This window comes from Paramisgurnus dabryanus, chromosome 13 (genome assembly GCF_030506205.2).
Source record: "Paramisgurnus dabryanus chromosome 13, PD_genome_1.1, whole genome shotgun sequence".
Taxonomy (NCBI): domain Eukaryota; kingdom Metazoa; phylum Chordata; class Actinopteri; order Cypriniformes; family Cobitidae; genus Paramisgurnus; species Paramisgurnus dabryanus.
In genome coordinates, this window is record NC_133349.1 from 9,858,369 (window position 1) to 9,875,551 (window position 17,183).

At 36.1% G+C, this 17,183-nt stretch overlaps 3 protein-coding genes across 6 annotated transcripts; 1 reads left to right on the forward strand and 2 right to left on the reverse strand.

Annotated features, from left to right (window-relative positions):
• Positions 1-431: 431 nt before the first annotated feature.
• On the reverse strand, positions 432-4,348 carry kiaa1143 (KIAA1143 ortholog). The gene is made up of 3 exons (XM_065298552.2): positions 4,120-4,348; positions 1,205-1,349; positions 432-952 (listed from the first exon to the last, which is right to left on the reverse strand). The coding sequence occupies exons 1-3, from the start codon at positions 4,225-4,227 to the stop codon at positions 747-749; spliced, it is 459 nt and encodes a 152-aa protein (XP_065154624.1). The 5' UTR covers positions 4,228-4,348; the 3' UTR covers positions 432-746.
• A 94-nt stretch (positions 4,349-4,442) lies between these two features.
• Positions 4,443-6,625, forward strand: tmem42a (transmembrane protein 42a). Its single transcript, XM_065298551.2, has 3 exons — positions 4,443-4,761; positions 5,140-5,286; positions 5,372-6,625. Exons 1-3 carry the CDS (start codon positions 4,579-4,581, stop codon positions 5,513-5,515), a joined length of 474 nt encoding a protein of 157 aa, XP_065154623.1. The 5' UTR covers positions 4,443-4,578; the 3' UTR covers positions 5,516-6,625.
• On the reverse strand, positions 5,371-16,506 carry zdhhc3a (zDHHC palmitoyltransferase 3a). 4 transcript variants are annotated; one of them, XR_010547478.2, is made up of 8 exons: positions 16,235-16,454; positions 14,292-14,611; positions 13,831-13,955; positions 12,873-12,969; positions 12,563-12,644; positions 11,584-11,714; positions 7,115-7,425; positions 5,371-5,498 (listed from the first exon to the last, which is right to left on the reverse strand). XR_010547478.2 is itself a non-coding variant. In XM_065298549.1 (7 exons), the coding sequence occupies exons 2-7, from the start codon at positions 14,589-14,591 to the stop codon at positions 7,210-7,212; spliced, it is 951 nt and encodes a 316-aa protein (XP_065154621.1). In that variant the 5' UTR covers positions 14,592-14,611; positions 16,364-16,506; the 3' UTR covers positions 6,412-7,209. The 4 variants fall into 4 exon arrangements, 3 of the variants coding, with proteins under 3 accessions (XP_065154621.1, XP_065154620.1, XP_065154622.1); XM_065298549.1 differs by lacking the exon at positions 5,371-5,498 and having other exon boundaries at positions 6,412-7,425; positions 16,364-16,506; XM_065298548.2 differs by lacking the exon at positions 5,371-5,498 and having other exon boundaries at positions 6,412-7,425.
• Positions 16,507-17,183: the final 677 nt, after the last annotated feature.

Consider the following 17,183-nt stretch of genomic DNA (forward strand, 5'->3'; position numbering starts at 1 on the left):
TCTAGATGGGTAGATTGACAAGGCAGAACTTTAAACAAGAAAAAACTCTGTTAAAAGAGAGTTATACGATTATCATCCAAGTCAATATTTGTCTTTGTTTTATGTCTTAATTACTTATGGGTGTTATAATCTATTTATCTTGAAGTCTTAATAGATGAGTGACTGACAAACGAGAAAAACAAAAACTGTATTTAAGAATTTACAGTATATAGCAGCACAAGTAAACAAAGGGGGTTAAGTATTTTATTTTTTTTATTTCAGAAAGCATATATCTTTCTTCCATAATGTGACACATCAATGTGTAATAAAATACAATTCCTCAAGTCCCAGTATCTGGGACTTAGAAGATAAAATACAAAAACCTAAAACACCAAAGACAAAGAGGCAAAACATGAACAGCTCCTTCATAGAAGCCATATATGTACATCACATGGGCTCAAACAGGGAGTTTTATTTCATTATATTGCATCCCAAATATTCCAGTTCATTATGTATTCTGTTCGAAGTCTCATGAGTAATTATCATGTTGCTCAGAACAGAAATTGTATATTTTACTTCCCACTTTCTGTGGTTGACGATGCTCCTGCAGAGGCCCATAATAATGTTTTACAAAATTATTTAATAAATGAAGCTGTATGGATCACTCTTACAAAATATCTATTATACAACACATTTTAAAACAGGAGATCAGGAATTTGAAAGGTCCAGTTCTGGACAAAAACTGACCCCTGACGTTTGAATCTTATCTAGTCTTCCTCATCATCGTCATCACCACCAAAAGACAGTAAACTGTTGTTCTTCACTTTGACGCCTGACTTTGACTCTTTCTTCTCTGCATCATCACTTTTTTTCTTCTTCTTGCTAGAGGTGGCAGTAATGCCTTCAAATTTATCAGAGGAACGTTTGACGGGTTTCCTAAAGACCACCTTTCCATCTGCAGGGGGCTCTTCATCTAGAGAAAATGACAGTGTAGTTTACATTGTATAATGACTTTATGCATTGATGATCACTAGAACATTACTTAAGGTTGATGATTGAACAAAAAAGTAATCAGACTGAAACTGCTTGTTGACAAATGGCAGATGCATAATGAATAAGTGAAAAATAGCCTACAATCATCTATTAATTTAAGTGAGTGAGATAAAATTGCATTATGTGTTTCGTTAGATTCATCTCTAAATAAACAATGCAATGCGTGCATTACCTGTTTTTGAAGCTGACTCGTCTTTTTTGAGCTTTGTAGCCTCCTCAGCAGTGAGATCTCCCTTTTTCAGCACCACAACCTGCGGCATCTCATCTTCTTTATCACTCTCGCCACTATCACCATCACACTGCGGCATCTCCTGCCTCTGCGATTAATAAATCCATTACAAATGTATTAACTTATTATTAACATACATGCACACATTTTTTCTTCAGCCATTTTCTCAAAACCTAGTAAACCGCATACCTAACAGCATTTCAGCTAATCACTGGTGCGTCTGAAGACAACTCCAAAATTATGAAGGTATATTTGGTGCAAAACAACTGCACACCTGTGACAGTGGAATTTGTATTTGTAGAGATTATCCACACATGTGTATCAGTAAATTTGAAGTCACAGATGAAGAGTTGCAAACTTGTAGATTTTTTTTCTTTCCCTCAAATACAACACAACAGTTACACATTCACAAATCCTTCAGTGCAGCTGCACAAATCCCATTTTACAAATCACAGATTAAGAAACTCACAAGCTCACGTTTTTTGCTACAATTGCTGCAGTAAATATGGTGCAAAACCTACTTGAACACCTGCATCAAAGTATGTGAAGTCACACACAAATTTTGTACATCCGCAAATCAGTTTGTGCATCTGTGCGATGAGAGTTGCATGTGTGAAAAAAAAAAATTCACAAATATTTTTTTATTTTTGAAATATTTTCTAGCACAAACACAAGTACATAAATACAACTGCTTGAATCTGCTGCTACAAGTTTCAAACACTCTTTTTCGTGTGCTCTCTGTTTTGCACCAAATATCTCGAGATAAATGGTGCGAAAGTGATTTGTATTCCTGTAGGCTGTGCTCAGCACTGCCCACCAGGTGGCGCCTGACACTCACTGAAGCAGAGTTTATTAATTACCAGCAATGTTTCAGCAAGGGAAATCGCCTTTATCTAGGTATTATTTTCACCAAGTGGAGAACAATATAAATGGGAGTGCTAATTATACACAGATGAAGGTAATTACATACAATATTCCAATGATTCATTAGTAAACAAAATATAAGTTCCATAAATCTAAAAACCATCAATATAAGTAGATTACAAAATACAAGCAGCAAATACACACATAGGCCTACATTTAACTAAGATACATGCTTTTTCTTCTAATATACTAATTTGGATGATTATTTCTGTCTTTTTGAATCGGGTAACTGAACAACTAAATTCTTTTTATTATTATCTAAACAGTTGTTCTGATTTCTTAACATTTACGCTGGATGCTAACCCAAATCAAATCAGCTTTTTAGACTTGTGGGTAGCTTGTAATTTTTTACATAGGGATCCGATTAAAAAACCTACAGCTCATAATACACTATTGAGAGTGGATTCTTATTGTCATGAGCAGGGCCGTACAGAGGATTTTATAAATACCAAGGTCCATATGTATTTTTCTAGGGCATGCACCCCAGAAAAAAATGTCTTATTTCTCTGCTCTACATATATGACTTCTAACACATCAGAAAAAAAAACAATCAAATAACTATAGATGTCAAACCATGTCAGTATGCACAAGACTTGTGTTGATTATTAGTAATACATTGAAATAATTATTTTACCATCCTGTGCACATTGTTGTGTCAGTAAAGTAAACATAGGCTAACTGAATATAGGTGAATGTAATCTAGGAGATAAATTAGTTAGATCGGACCTCTCTTCTCCATCTATACCAACAGAAACCACTTTAACACTGTCATTGTTGAAAATCATATGTAGGAAAACAAATAGAGAGTATAAAACACGCATCGTGAAACATCAGAGTGCAATAATATGCAGAAATATGAACCTTCCATTAGCACTGCATTTTGTTGAACTTAATCATCCTATAACTTCATTATTGTATATAGGAATTGAGAGGGTATTTTCATCTAGAAGGTGAGGTGAGTTGGACCAATTTTTACTTAGACAGGAGGCCTTTTAGGTATATTAAAGCCTATTAGGTATATGTAGGCCTATGTGTGTATTTGCTGCTTGTATTTTGTAATCTACTTATATTGATGGTTTTTAGATTTATGGAACTTATATTTTGTTTACTAATGAATCATTGGAATATTGTATGTAATTACCTTCATCTGTGTATAATTAGCACTCCCATTTATATTGTTCTCCACTTGGTGAAAATAATACCTTGATAAAGGCAATTTACCTTGCTGAAACATTGCTGGTAATTAATAAACTCTGCTACAGTGAATGTCCGGCGCCACCTGGTGGGCAGTGCTGAGCACAGCCTACAGGTATACAAATCACTTTCGCACCATTTATCTCGAGATATTTGGTGCAAAACAGAGAGCACATGAAAAAGAGTGTTTGAAACTCGTAGCAGCAGATTCAAGCAGTTGTATTTATGTACTTGTGTTTGTGCTAGAAAATATTTCAAAAATAAAAAAATATTTGTGAATTTTTTTTTTTACACACATGCAACTTTCATCGCACAGATGCACAAACTGATTTGCGGATGTACAAAATTTGTGTGTGACTTCACATACTTTGATGCAGGTGTTCAAGTAGGTTTTGCACCATATTTACTGCAGCAATTGTAGCAAAAAACGTGAGCTTGTGAGTTTCTTAATCTGTGATTTGTAAAATGGGATTTGTGCAGCTGCACTGAAGGATTTGTGAATGTGTAACTGTTGTGTTGTATTTGAGGGAAAGAAAAAAAATCTACAAGTTTGCAACTCTTCATCTGTGACTTCAAATTTACTGATACAGATGTGTGGATAATCTCTACAAATACAAATTCCACTGTCACAGGTGTGCAGTTGTTTTGCACCAAATATACCTTCATACAAAATGCTCTCTAAGTATGTTAGGCAGCTTACTATATTTTAAGACGCGTCCAATGTGAATAGCAACGCTTACTTTAGTCTCCACCGTCGGGCCTTCTTTAAAACCAACATCTTTCTTGAACTTCTTCAGAAAAGACGGTTCCGCTGGCTTCACCCATGATACGTTACCTTTTTTACTCATTGCGTATAAACGAAATTCAGTCTAGCAGTGTAAATATGCTTAAATGTTTTACAAACACGGGAAACACAAGAATTAGTCGTGTAAAATTTACGTCAGTGAAACGTCATCAACATGCGTCTGTAATTGGCCAATCGGCTTGCACCCTTCATGAGGCGCTGCGCAGACAGATCGGCACCACGTATGATATAAAAGTACCGCGAGAGCAATTCGAAAACACAACTTTCCAGCTGCTCTCGCGGTGCTTCAAGTCGAACACACCTAGTAGGAAGTATCAGTGTTTTCACACGCAAAAGATGGGGTAAATGTACACATTTATTATAAAATCTCAGTCCGTCGGTTCGATCTGAAATTATGTTGCCTGGGGTGTTTTACGCGTTCCTGGCGGGGTTTCTGGCAGCTTTAGCATCATCTTCGGCAAAGTTATCACTGGGTGCAGACTATCTGAAGGAGGTGTGTGAGACAGGGCTGAACATCTGGACAGAAAGACAGGACAGCACTTTGGATCAGGGGCCTGACACCACAGTTTGTGACTGGGTAAGAAGGTCTCAGGTTTAAGTGCATTTAATGTCCCTTCTCATTACCCATGAACCGCAGTGAAGTAATATTGCATTGCTGCTGCAGTGAATGACTTATTAAGACCATCCATTACATTTTACTACAGTAATCACAGATGAATTAAGGTATTTGTAGTAAAACCATATTAACCAGAAATGTGCTATTGTCTCAGTGCAGGAACCATACTTTAGTTACACCATGATATTTGTGGTAAAACTATGGTAATCCAAATGTAATCAATGTGTCAAAAAACATGGTTAATATACTTTACTGTAAATAAACCCATAGTTCATTCATTTTATTATGCAGATATTACTTGTTGTGATATTGATTTATGACTGTCATTGCTAAATACAGTTACACATACCCTTGCGGCTACTCTGTGGTGGTCTTCTGTTCACCTGCAACGCCGTGATGTGGACGTTCTTCGCCAAAGCCCTCCGGCACTCATCTTCCTCAGCTCGTGCCACTGTGACCACCACTGCCTCAAATTTTGTATTCTCTGTGAGTTATGTCAAACATTCATCTAAGAAATTTGTTAGTCAATATTAACCATTTGGTATGCTTTATGGTTATGATTTCTGTCTAGGCATTCCTCGGACACGTGATGTTTGGGGAAACACATGCCAACTTATGGTGGATTGGTATAATTTTGACCTTAACAGGGCTTCTTGTTTTGCATGGATCAACTCCCCAGGCTTCAATGGAACATGTGTCTAAGAAAGATGAATAACAGAACACAAAGCAAATAACAAGAATATTGAAAACGGATACTTGAAATTCAACTAAAGGACAAAGATGGTAAATTATAAAAAAAAACACTTCAAGATTATATTTTCATCTGAATATATATGCAGAACTGTATGTTGAAATTATTTGTGTTGAGATTTTTTTTCTCAGATTGTTGTTTTGAAAATGTTTGTAAAAGATTTTCATATTTTAGGGTTATAATAATGTGTGTAAAAACACAAAACAAAATCAAATAGATGCAAAGCATAGATTTGTGTGTGTTTGTTTTTACCTATAGCCGTATATTATTTACTGTATACTTAAACAATTAAGGGCTGTAACACAGCATGCTTGACCTGAATTGATACATTGCAATTGCATAACCTAGACTCTATTATTTGGAAGAGAAAACATTATGTTTTTGGTATTAAATATTACAAAGATGAAGCCTAGCACTCAAAAGTTTGAACATACATTGAATTTATATTTCTAATGATTTAAGCCATTGAATTTTGTTTTGGTTTTGTAGGCAACAATCAAAATCTAAATTAATTTCTAAAATCAAAATATTAACAACAAATAGTAATCTTAGTAATTTCTTCTAAGATACTTGTTTCAATCTCAGGTTATTTCAAACTTAGTTCAGTGACATTACTGTACACCTTTTGTTGCAATGTATTTGTGACCCATGGTTGGGTCAGATATGTGCACTTTCTAGGTTATTTACACCAGCAGTTAAAAAAAAATATTTTAACATTTTCATATTTTAGCATCTTTTAGAATGTATAGACAGTGGATGAACTGTATGGAAACCACTGACCAGTTACTAAAATGAGTTTATAACTGTGTGTTTATTGATTCACCCATAATCAAAACTGTGAAATACCTCATAGAAAAAAGCACATTTATTAACTTTTATTAAAGTTGTGCAGTCATATGACACATCAAACAATGAAAAAATGCAGATATATGATGTTTTAAAAAAAAAAGATAAAACATTAAAAGGCATGCTATTGAAGAATAAGAAATAAAGAACAAGATCGAACAATAAAATCCTGGGATGGTAAATCTTAAAAACATTTCCAAAAAATACAGAAAATATTTTTTACTTAAATTTTTTTTAACTTTTTTTGTTGTATGCATGCAAATATGTATTTGATTTTATATTCCTAGGATTTTTTTAATGTGTTTATGTAGTGTTTTAATGTAATGCAACTACAGCCGCATTTCTGAAATGAAAGAACTTTTTAAATCATGCTGGTACATACTGATGTGTTGTTGTCTACATTGTCAGAAGAAAGGTACAAAATCTGTCACTGGGATGGTTCCCTTTAAAAAGGCCCTAATAAGATATTTACCTTTGAGGTACCATTATGTACCTTTGAAGTACTTATATGCACCCTTTAGGTACAACGGTGTACTTTTTGAAAGAGCACCACCACAGTGACAGCGTTTGTAACTTTATTTCTGAGAGTGTACAGGCAAGAATCAGATAAACAAGCCATCATAAAAAATATCACAAGTTCAATTTAAATAAATGTGAATGTGTGAGTAAAATTTAGGAAAAGAGAAGTATTTTTAAGGCACATTGTATAGTACTTACAGTATACACTCCAGTTCCATAGCACCAGCTTAAATACAAATTGCAAGTTTCAAAACAGGGGATGTCTCATTTCAGTCTTCATGGTCTAATCTGATCTAATGAGATTCCAGAGGAATCTCTATCACATCCTCCTCAATGATTTCACCCTGTGGAAACACAGGAACATGATCCGAAGTGTCTTTCTGGCACGTACAGTCTGTAAAAGGGCTCAACCAGGACACAGACAGAGGACCCCCAAACGCTATCTTCATAGCCTCCCAGGATGAGATCTTTTGCCACGTAGGGTCTTCACGCTTTAACCTTTCAATCCCCTGCAACAAAACGAACACTTGAATGAGACCTGGCAGATTCGAAATAATAATAATAGATGCAGACAACATCCACACTGGCACATTACCAACTTAAAATACACAGATGTGACTGTAAAAGAAAGCAAGTGGTTATTATGGAAAAAGGGTAAAGGAAAATGTAAAATTTTACTCATGCACCTGCTTGATTCTGATGTTCATCATAACTGAAATAAATGTAACTTAATAGGACAAATTAAAAGCACATGTTGCATGCAGCATGCCTCGACTTCTCATGCCTAGCAATAAACAGTATTTCAAATAACATGCATTCAGGCAGTAAGCACATTGTGTGATGCTGGAGCTGATGGATTGAACTGCTTTATACCAGCTTACCTCCATCTTACACCAATCAAATAGTGACATCAGGCCTAATTCAACACTAAATATGATTAGTAGATTTTTCATCCATTTTCATTCCCCAAATGTCTGTAGATTTCTGAGCAAGGAAACAATTCAAACAAGCACACAAGGGAGCATATACAAAATGGGGGGAAAGTAGGTTAGTGACCAAAAGAGACAGGAAGTAGACAGGACAGAAACCAAGCAGATTTTTTAAATATTTGGAGCTCTTGAAAGATTACATCACAGTCAGGAATTGTGCAATGTCAATGGAATCTCATCTGATGGTTTTTCCTGTAATGTTATTTCACGCTTTTTGTCAGAAGGCAAAGACCGTTTCGTATGTGGTTTGGAATTTAAGAAATCCAACATTAAAAACCATTAAAACAAAACGCTGTTCAGACCGTTTCAACACCCAAGGCTTTTCACGTTTTTAATTCACCCTTTGTCAAAAGAAAGAATGATTGTCTTTTTTTACACATGCACACACGCACGGACAAAAAAAGTAAAGCACACTTCTTACATTCATATAAAAATGTACATAATAAAATGGAAAACATGAAACCAACCGAACAATGGCAACAATGGTTTGGAACGGCATTCCGAAAACACTTTTTATCTCTCATGTAGTAAGTCAGAGAATATATTCACATATGTTTGTATACTGTATGTTGATGTAGTTATATATTAAAGTCAAATTCCTACATTCCCGAGCTTTCCCATCATTCCTTCAAAATCAAGTGTACTAAAAAAAGTAAACAAACCCTAAACATACAAAAACAGTATATACCATATCATAAACAGTTTTTTTGTGAAAAAAAAAGTGATCACATAAAATGTTAAAACTTTACAGTAAGGTTGTATTTGTTACCATTAGTTAATGCAATGGCTAACATGAACTAAGATTAAAAAATGCTGTAGATGTTTTGTTCATTGTTAGTTCATGTTAATTTCAGCATTTACAAAAACATTTTTATAATAAAAAAAAAGTTGTTGCAGTTACTGCACAATGATCAAACATTATTAATTGTCAATAAATAATATTAACATAGGTTAATTAATGCTAAAAATATATATATATATATTGTAACTACATGCAGCTAATGCATTTACCAATGTTAACAAATACAACCTAATTGTAGTGTGTTACCCATAAAATAATTTGTATAGTTGCAAAGGCGCCCAAACTAATTTGATTTTTTTTTAAATGTGTAATATACTGCTAAGCTTAAGGGGTGTAAAAATGTAATGCATTGATTATGTAATTTAATAATAGATTTAAATATTTTCCAAAATGCGATTCTTGTTTGAAGGGGATATTTCATAAGATTTTTTTAAAGAGGGCAAATTAATCTTTGGTGTCTCCAGAGTACGTATGTAAAAAATTTTAACTCAAAATACCATATAGATAATTTATAATATCATGTTAAAATTGCAGGAACTGCATATTAAGGGTCGGTATTATCCCCTTCTGACATCACAGGGGGAGCCAATTTTTAATCACCCATTTTTTTTATATGCTTGCAGAGAATGGTTTACCAAAACTAAGTTACTGGTTGTTCTTTTTCACATTTTCTAGGTTGATAGAAGCACTGGGGACCCGATTATAGCACTTAAATATGAAAAAAGTCAGATTTTCATGATATGTCCCCTTTAAATAAAAACTGGTGTATTATTATGTTGATATTATAGAACATTATCTCGTTAAACTGTATCCAAGAGCTTAACCATATTTTACAAAGTCAATAATGTATAATTTAGTAAAGAATTACAATTGAATCATAAACATAAATAAATCATATCAGCATAAACATTTACACCCCTATTAAGCTTGCTTTATTGTTTACACTATTCTGCTGCAGAGCCAATAGATTTATGTTAAACATCTCTTGTAACTGTAAGCACAATGCGACCCTAGACCAGTGGTCCTCAAAATTCATTTATCATGAATTCTGTGTAATTAAACCTAAAAAAAAACAAGGCTACAAACCAACAGCACTACTTTGTATAATGTTTTGCTTTGTATAATGTTTTGTTTAATTAAAATGTTACGTTTTAGAACTGTTTTTTGTCATAAGTTTTCTTTGGGGGGCCGCAAAGGAATGCACCGTATACAACGGGCCTGCACGCTGAAAAAGTTTGAGAACCACTGCCCCCTAGACCACAAAACCAGTCTTAAGTCGCAAGGGTATGTAGCAATAGCCACAATTGTATGGGTCACAATTATAGATTTTTCTTTAATGCCAAAAATCATTAAGATATTAATTAAAGATCATGTTTTGTGAAGATATTTTGTAAATTTCCTCCCGGAAATATATTTTGTGAGTGGATGCAGTTGCTAAGGACTTCATTTGGACAACTTTAAAGTCGATTTTCTCAATATTTTACTTTTTTTTTGCACCCTCAGATTTTAAAATAGTTGTCTCTGCCAGATGCTGTCCTATCCTAACAGACCATACATCAATGAAAAGCTCATTTATTCAGCTTTCAAAATTTTAAAATTGACACTCATGACTAGTTTTGTGGTCCAGGGTCACATACATCATTTTAGTGAACGTTTGCCAGTGCTTTTACATTAGTTACGGCAGCAAGTTATAAGTAGGTAGAAAAAATTCAAAGAAAGTATCCAAGTACTTCAAAGAGAAGGTCATAACTTTTGACACTTTTAAAGGATTACATCAATTGTGATTATATTAGCATAAATTTCTTCACCATCATTCTTCTTCATTTTAGTATAGCCAGGCAGAGATGCTTTGTTTACGACATGATAAATGTAAAGCTTCAATTTTCCTTTTTAATAAAAATGAATGCAGGCAAAAATGAATGGATGCGCAACCATTTGTTCCTCTAAAAATAGAATAATAAAGGTGATTCGGGTAAATGCTCCGCTCAGGTCCAGATTACAAACAAATAAAAAGACGCAGAGGCTTTTGATTATGAGGGCGGTCCAAGTGCCATCCAGTTCCTAGCTTAAAGCTTCCTGAACTCAGACCACATACTGGTAGGGGTCAGCTTTCCCGTGGTCGGGCGTTGAAAATGGGCTAAACCATGCTATTGAGAAGGGGTGTCCGAAAACCGCCTTCATGTTCATCCATTTTGTTTTTTTAGCCCATCTTCTCTCTTCCTTTTTCAACTGCTCTATGCCCTAAAAACAAGAGATACACTTCAGAGTGTGTGATGTCACACCTGGCTCAGAGATGTGTAACAGTGAATAATACAAAATTAAAGAAGGAAATGTCCCATTCCAAAAAAAAAAAGGAATCTTAACCACATTTTAAACACAAAAGTGTACACAAGTTTTAATTTCAGGACCACAACCATTCCTAAGCCATAAAGTGCACAAAAATAAAGACCATTTTCTACAGAATACACAAGAGTTTAGACCGCCTGCAGCCATGTTGGCACCGCCATCTAGTGGACACAATACAGACCTCTAAACAGGAGTATAACAACATCAAGATAAGTTTTAAATAATCTCCTTCCATCTATGGGATAAGGACAAATGTAGATTGTGATTTCTAGGTTAATTGTAAGCAGTTCACAAGATCTTCTGTTTCAAACAATATCAAGTGTCACCTTGCACATTAATTGTTCACGTGCAAAATAACCTGTGTGGATGTAATACAATCTAGTTACATTTCTTGCATACATCATATAACATACAACAGTGAAGTGTTGTGAAACCACACACATTCACTGTTTAAAACAGCAATAGGAGATCAGATGTCAGCCACAACCTCCTCCACATTAGAGCACTGCTGAAATAAAGTGATCTCTTACCGTCTCATCGGTGCAGATGGAATGGACTTGGGTGCCAAACATCACAGAGGTGAAGATGAGGAAGAGGAGGCCCTCAAAGCACAGGAGGATGAGGAGGATGACAGTGGCCGGGGGGGAGAAACTACTGCACTCTGGGGTCAGGAAGGGAGAGGGAATACACACACGGTCTTAACACAAATACACAACTAAGTCCAGCTATTCAACAATAACTATAAATTCCAGTGTCGGCCGGTGACTTCTTTTTTCGAGGGTGCTCCATGCAAAGTTCGTCACAACATGTATGTAGCCCGTCACGTGCGTGGTTCGCAATTTCAAAATATGTGTTCTGCCCATCAAGAGATTCTATGTGCATCATGTGTCTTGTCAAAATAAGTGCCTGCTGCAGACGCGTCTAAAGGGTTTATGATAAAAGAAAAGCTCGCGTTTGCCAGATCCTCGCATAATCGCATGCATAATCAGAGTTTACTGTTAAGGGAGTGTCTTGCGTGTATGTTGTGAACATGAGCGTCTCTTTTATCATAAACGGTTTGTGACGCGTGTGCAGCAGGCATTTATTTTTACAAAACATGTGATGCACATGGTTCACATGACGCAACAAACACATATTTTGAAAACAACAGCAACACACATGACACTCCGAACACATATTTTGAATTTGCGCCCCTCGGAAGAGCAGTCACGAGCCGCCACTGAACTTTACAATATGAGTACATTGGCCAAAAGCACTGTCATTACTAAACAAAGACTGAACATTTAATAAAAGACAGAATAAGATGCAGATCTACATGGTCTTCTCATGATTGTGTAGCTATTTAGTCTGTAAAAATGCAATAAGAGACTAAGATAAATCACAGAAACCTTTGTGTTGACACTTGTCCCTAAAATATTAGGTTGTAATCCCAGCACATAACTATCTAAACTGCAAGGTTAACAACTGACCCCTAAGTCACTAGGGGTCAGGTTTGGTCCTCCTACTTACTTGTCCAGTCATCTTCAAAGCAGTAGAGAAAATGAAGGACCACCATGACTAAAGCGTGGAGGGAGATGAGAGAAATGTACATCTGGAAAACAGATCAGATCAAATCAGCAGTCAGTGTTTGTTTAAAATAACTGGAATGGAACAAATATCTAATAAATAGCCAGTGAAAATATTCTTCATATTATGAAATTAGCCTAATATATAATCCTATTAAGTATTTTGGGATGCAAAGCTTAAAATAAACAGTTGGCCAACACAGAAGTACGTTAATGGAATTTTTAGTAGTCTGTGCGATGTTTTCAGTACTTACTGTGAAAAGCACAAAGTACTTCTGGTTACTTTCCCCGACGCAGTTGTTTACCCAAGGACAATGATGGTCCATCTTGCGTATACAACGCTTGCAGACACTGCAGAAATGAAGAGTTTGGATAAAAAAAAAGGGTGGAGAATAGACAGAGATATTTAAATAAAGCAGTCAGAGCAACAGAAGGACAAAATACTGCTTACACAATAGATTTTTGAAGATATGGCTTTCAGAAAAATTTGTATAATAGACTATAATAATTTTAGAAAATGCCAATCAAACTTTAAAAATGACCTTTTTTTGAGGAGAGCCATGCTTACTATGAACTGTCAAGAAATAAAAAGACAAAGGACGCACTCACATTATCCAAACCAAGCCATGCCCCAGCACAATTGCCCCCCCCTTCCTACTCCCCAAGATGCACGCACTCACACTGTACTTTAATCGATCCAAGCCCGGGTGCGCTTTCATCATTAGGATGCGATTGTTTTGAACAAAGCAGGAAGTAAAGCACTCTCTTAACACTGGAACCCACCATAATGTTAAGTCTGTGTTTTTTTATTCGGTGTTGTGTGGTGTGCAATGACACACAGCCCTCTCACATGACATCGTATTGCTTAGTTGATCTGTCGCGTGTGCAGCTCGGATATTTATGTAAACCTGCTACGCATCAGAAGGTTTTTCAGAAGGCAGATGAAGGTGAGTGGTCGCGCAATTGGCGTCTCTCCTTAAGAACCGTGCTCCAGCCCACCTCTGCAAGGCGGCCTGGGCGCGTTTAACCAAACTGCACCTGAGCGTGGTATAGAGCGATCACACTAGTCAAACCAACCAGGCCCGAGCACGGTTTGGATAAGATGAGTGTGCGCCCTTAGTGAATACTCTACAATCATGTTCACAGTAAAAACAAAGGTTTTTGGGTGAGCTATTTGTTACACCAAAGTAAAGACTTTATACGCTCCCTTACCTGCAGTGGTGAGCTCTATCTGGCTTAATACTGCAGCACTTGGGACATTTGTACACCACCTGCCCTGGCTTCAACTGTAAGCTCTCAATGTACTCTTTAGTGGCGTTTCCCTTTGGCACAGCTCCCTGAAAATGCATCAACATAAGCAACGTTTTAATAGACATTGGGGCGGTTTCCCATACCAGGATTAGCTTAATCCAGGACTAGGCCTTAGTTTAATTAGGAAATATAACTAGTTTTAACAAACATGCCTTACTAAAAACATTACCTGTGTGCATTTTAAGGTAAAACAAAGGGCACTGATGTATTTTAAGATATGTCAGTGCAAGTTATTTTCAGTTTGGAGGGCTCTTAAAAGTGTTTAAGTCTAGGACTAGTCTAATCCCTGTCCGGGAAACCGCCCCATTGAGATTTCAGGAGATTCAGGAGGCAACACATTTGCTAATGTGGGTAAAACCTACCGGGTCGGTGCACATGGCCCTAAAATGAGACGCCAGGGCAAGGAATGCCAGGCTGTTGAACAGGGCACCGTTCAACATGCTGTAGATCAGGTTCTTCGATGGAATAAGCATGACAAACAGCACGACAAATTCGGCAAAGAAGACGAGGAACCAGGTGATGACTGCGCAAACAATGCCGCAGGCATCTTTGATGAACCACATGTTGTTTGGACGCTCATGACAGGGTGGAAGACACTGAGCGGGCTGGAGGCTGTTGGCCTGCCTCTCGACGTCCCTGAAGCGTGATACCGGAGTTCTCATCCTACCACAGAATTCCCATTCTATTGGGAGAGAATAGACAGAGATGGATTTTTAGAAAAAATGTTGTAAAGATCATCTGGACACCCTGCACTTTAGTAAAAGGTACTTTGTCAGGCTATATGGTCCCATAAATGGCACACGTTACGGCCAATTTGGCAAGATGCAATACAAGTGCCTGTAAAGTTTCAGCTCAAAATACCCAAAGATAACTTGTTATAGCATGTCCAAAATGGCCATATTTTGGATGGGAGCAAAAGCACTGTTTTCAAATGAGCTACAGCTCCTCACTCCCTTACCAACAGAAAGTGATTGTTTCGATTAAAAATAGATCTGATTCGTGTGAATACAGTCTGAGACAAAAGTTTAACGTGCTAACAAACACATTAAGATATGATTTTGGGTGAAACTACACAGTCAGTCAGTGGCTGTGGGTGGGGCTTTTCACTGTGACATCACATTAACAAGAGAATAAAAAAATGAGACTAATCAGACTGCTTTGGTTTAATGGGGATTAAAAAAAGAAGATGGTGGATTGTTTTCATTGTAGGGTTGTTGATATGTTGTGACAGTCTGTGACACATTTATGTCCAAACACCTTGTAAAAGTGGATTTTGCATAATATTGGCCCTTTAACATCTACAGAACCTTTCTGGTGAACAAAAGGTTCTCTGTAGTGGAAAAAAGTTCTGAAAGGTTCTTTGGTGAACCAAAATGGTATCAAATATCACTTTTAGCATCTGTATTTTAAGTGTACTGAAAACAATAGAAAACTTTATAGAAGTTCTAAAGGATTTAGTGGTTATATAATGGGAACATATTGGTTTAATAGAAAACTATAATGGTCTCTGTGGGTCTCTGCTGGTGATGTGTTGGGTTCTATGGTGAGATGTTATCTGAACCCAATAAAACTTCATTAAATCCTACCGGAGGCCTAAAACACAATACATAATAGACTTTTGGTATGGTTTTAATAGTGAACAGATGAAATTTCATCAGTTCATAATGAAACTTATGGAAACCATTAGGATTTCCATCGATTTCACAGCAGGACAGTCTACATTTAGTTCTCGAAAGCCCACTGATGGTGAGCAAAAATTTGGATATTAAGGAAACACAGAGGGTCATATTCAGTAAACGCAGCAGTATGGGTTCTGCAATCTGACACATATAATCACTTGGCAACAACCAACGATGTCAGTAGAGGACACACTGTAGTAACAGTCCTCTTCTCATTTCTGGATCACGAAATCGATACTACTTCCAACTTTTGTGCCCACCGATGAAATTCCGGTCCGTTTCGATCTATAAAGAGAGCTGCTTCAGCCAAGCATTGTTCAAAAGTGCCAAGCATTACTCAGCATTCAAAATAACAATAGGTGTTGCAAAAATTGCAACTAATGACAATCTGGACAAACAGGTAACGTTAAAAGCAAAACGATGCGCAAATTACGCAGAACGCAGCCACTGTGCCAAGACATCAGCAAGACTAACCCACTGAAGTCCAAATGCATTGTTTACCATATCATTAAAAACAAATAAATGGTATAACATTACATATTAACGCGTTATTGATTTTTTTATGAAATTTTATAAGCCAGTTGTTTACAGGAACCACGACTCTACCTGGTCACGGCGATACTCACATATCTAACGACATTGGTGCTCCTCGAGATCGTTCGCCAAACCCAGGCCGAGATATCAAATGCATGGATCACACTAACATGGGAAATGTCCCAGGTTAGTATTTTAAAACAAATTCTAATATGATTTACCCGATTTTCACAGTGGGAATGGTAAAATGCAGCATTTTGTGTTCCGTGCCAGCTCCTCCCTTCCCTGAGTGACACCGGAGAAACTGATAGCCACGCCTCCCTCCCTTTTGCTAGACGCAACCGGATCACGGTACGAAATGATAATCAGTCATTTGGGCGGCAAATATTATTAGATAATAACGTTTCTGTGAGAAAAATGTATTATTTTCAGTTAATCCCGATTCGATTATCATATGTTTTGTAGTTTTATAATAACTGCATAACGTTACTTAAAATTATAAGCGTGTGTATATATTTAAAACTAGGGATTAGTGTCTGACTAAAATGGAAAATATGAAGTAACGTTTTAAGAAAAATACTTTAAATACCTTCAACATCTATAATGATAATGATTAGTTTATTCTTCGCAGCGCTGTTAAAATGAACACATACCGCGTGACACGAATGAATTGTGATGTCATCTTGAATTTTAAATTATGAAAATAAAAATAAAATTCCCCAAAATTCTAAATACCTAAATAAGTGTGCACATTTTATTATTATATATATTATTCATAATGAATATCCATATGGTCGTATTTTTACCTCCTTTTATTTATGATCAAAATTATGATTATTTTGTGATTAATTATCATTAAAATTAACTGCATGCATATAGTTAGTAACATTATCTTAATTCAACCAAAAAATGTTTTTTATATAGATGGACCTTTATTCTGCCGTATGGTCAAAAAATCAGCAAAGCGTCGCTTGAAGTTTGCGCAAAACCCATTAATGAATTGCCAGATTGCATTATAAACCACCTTCTATTTAAATACAT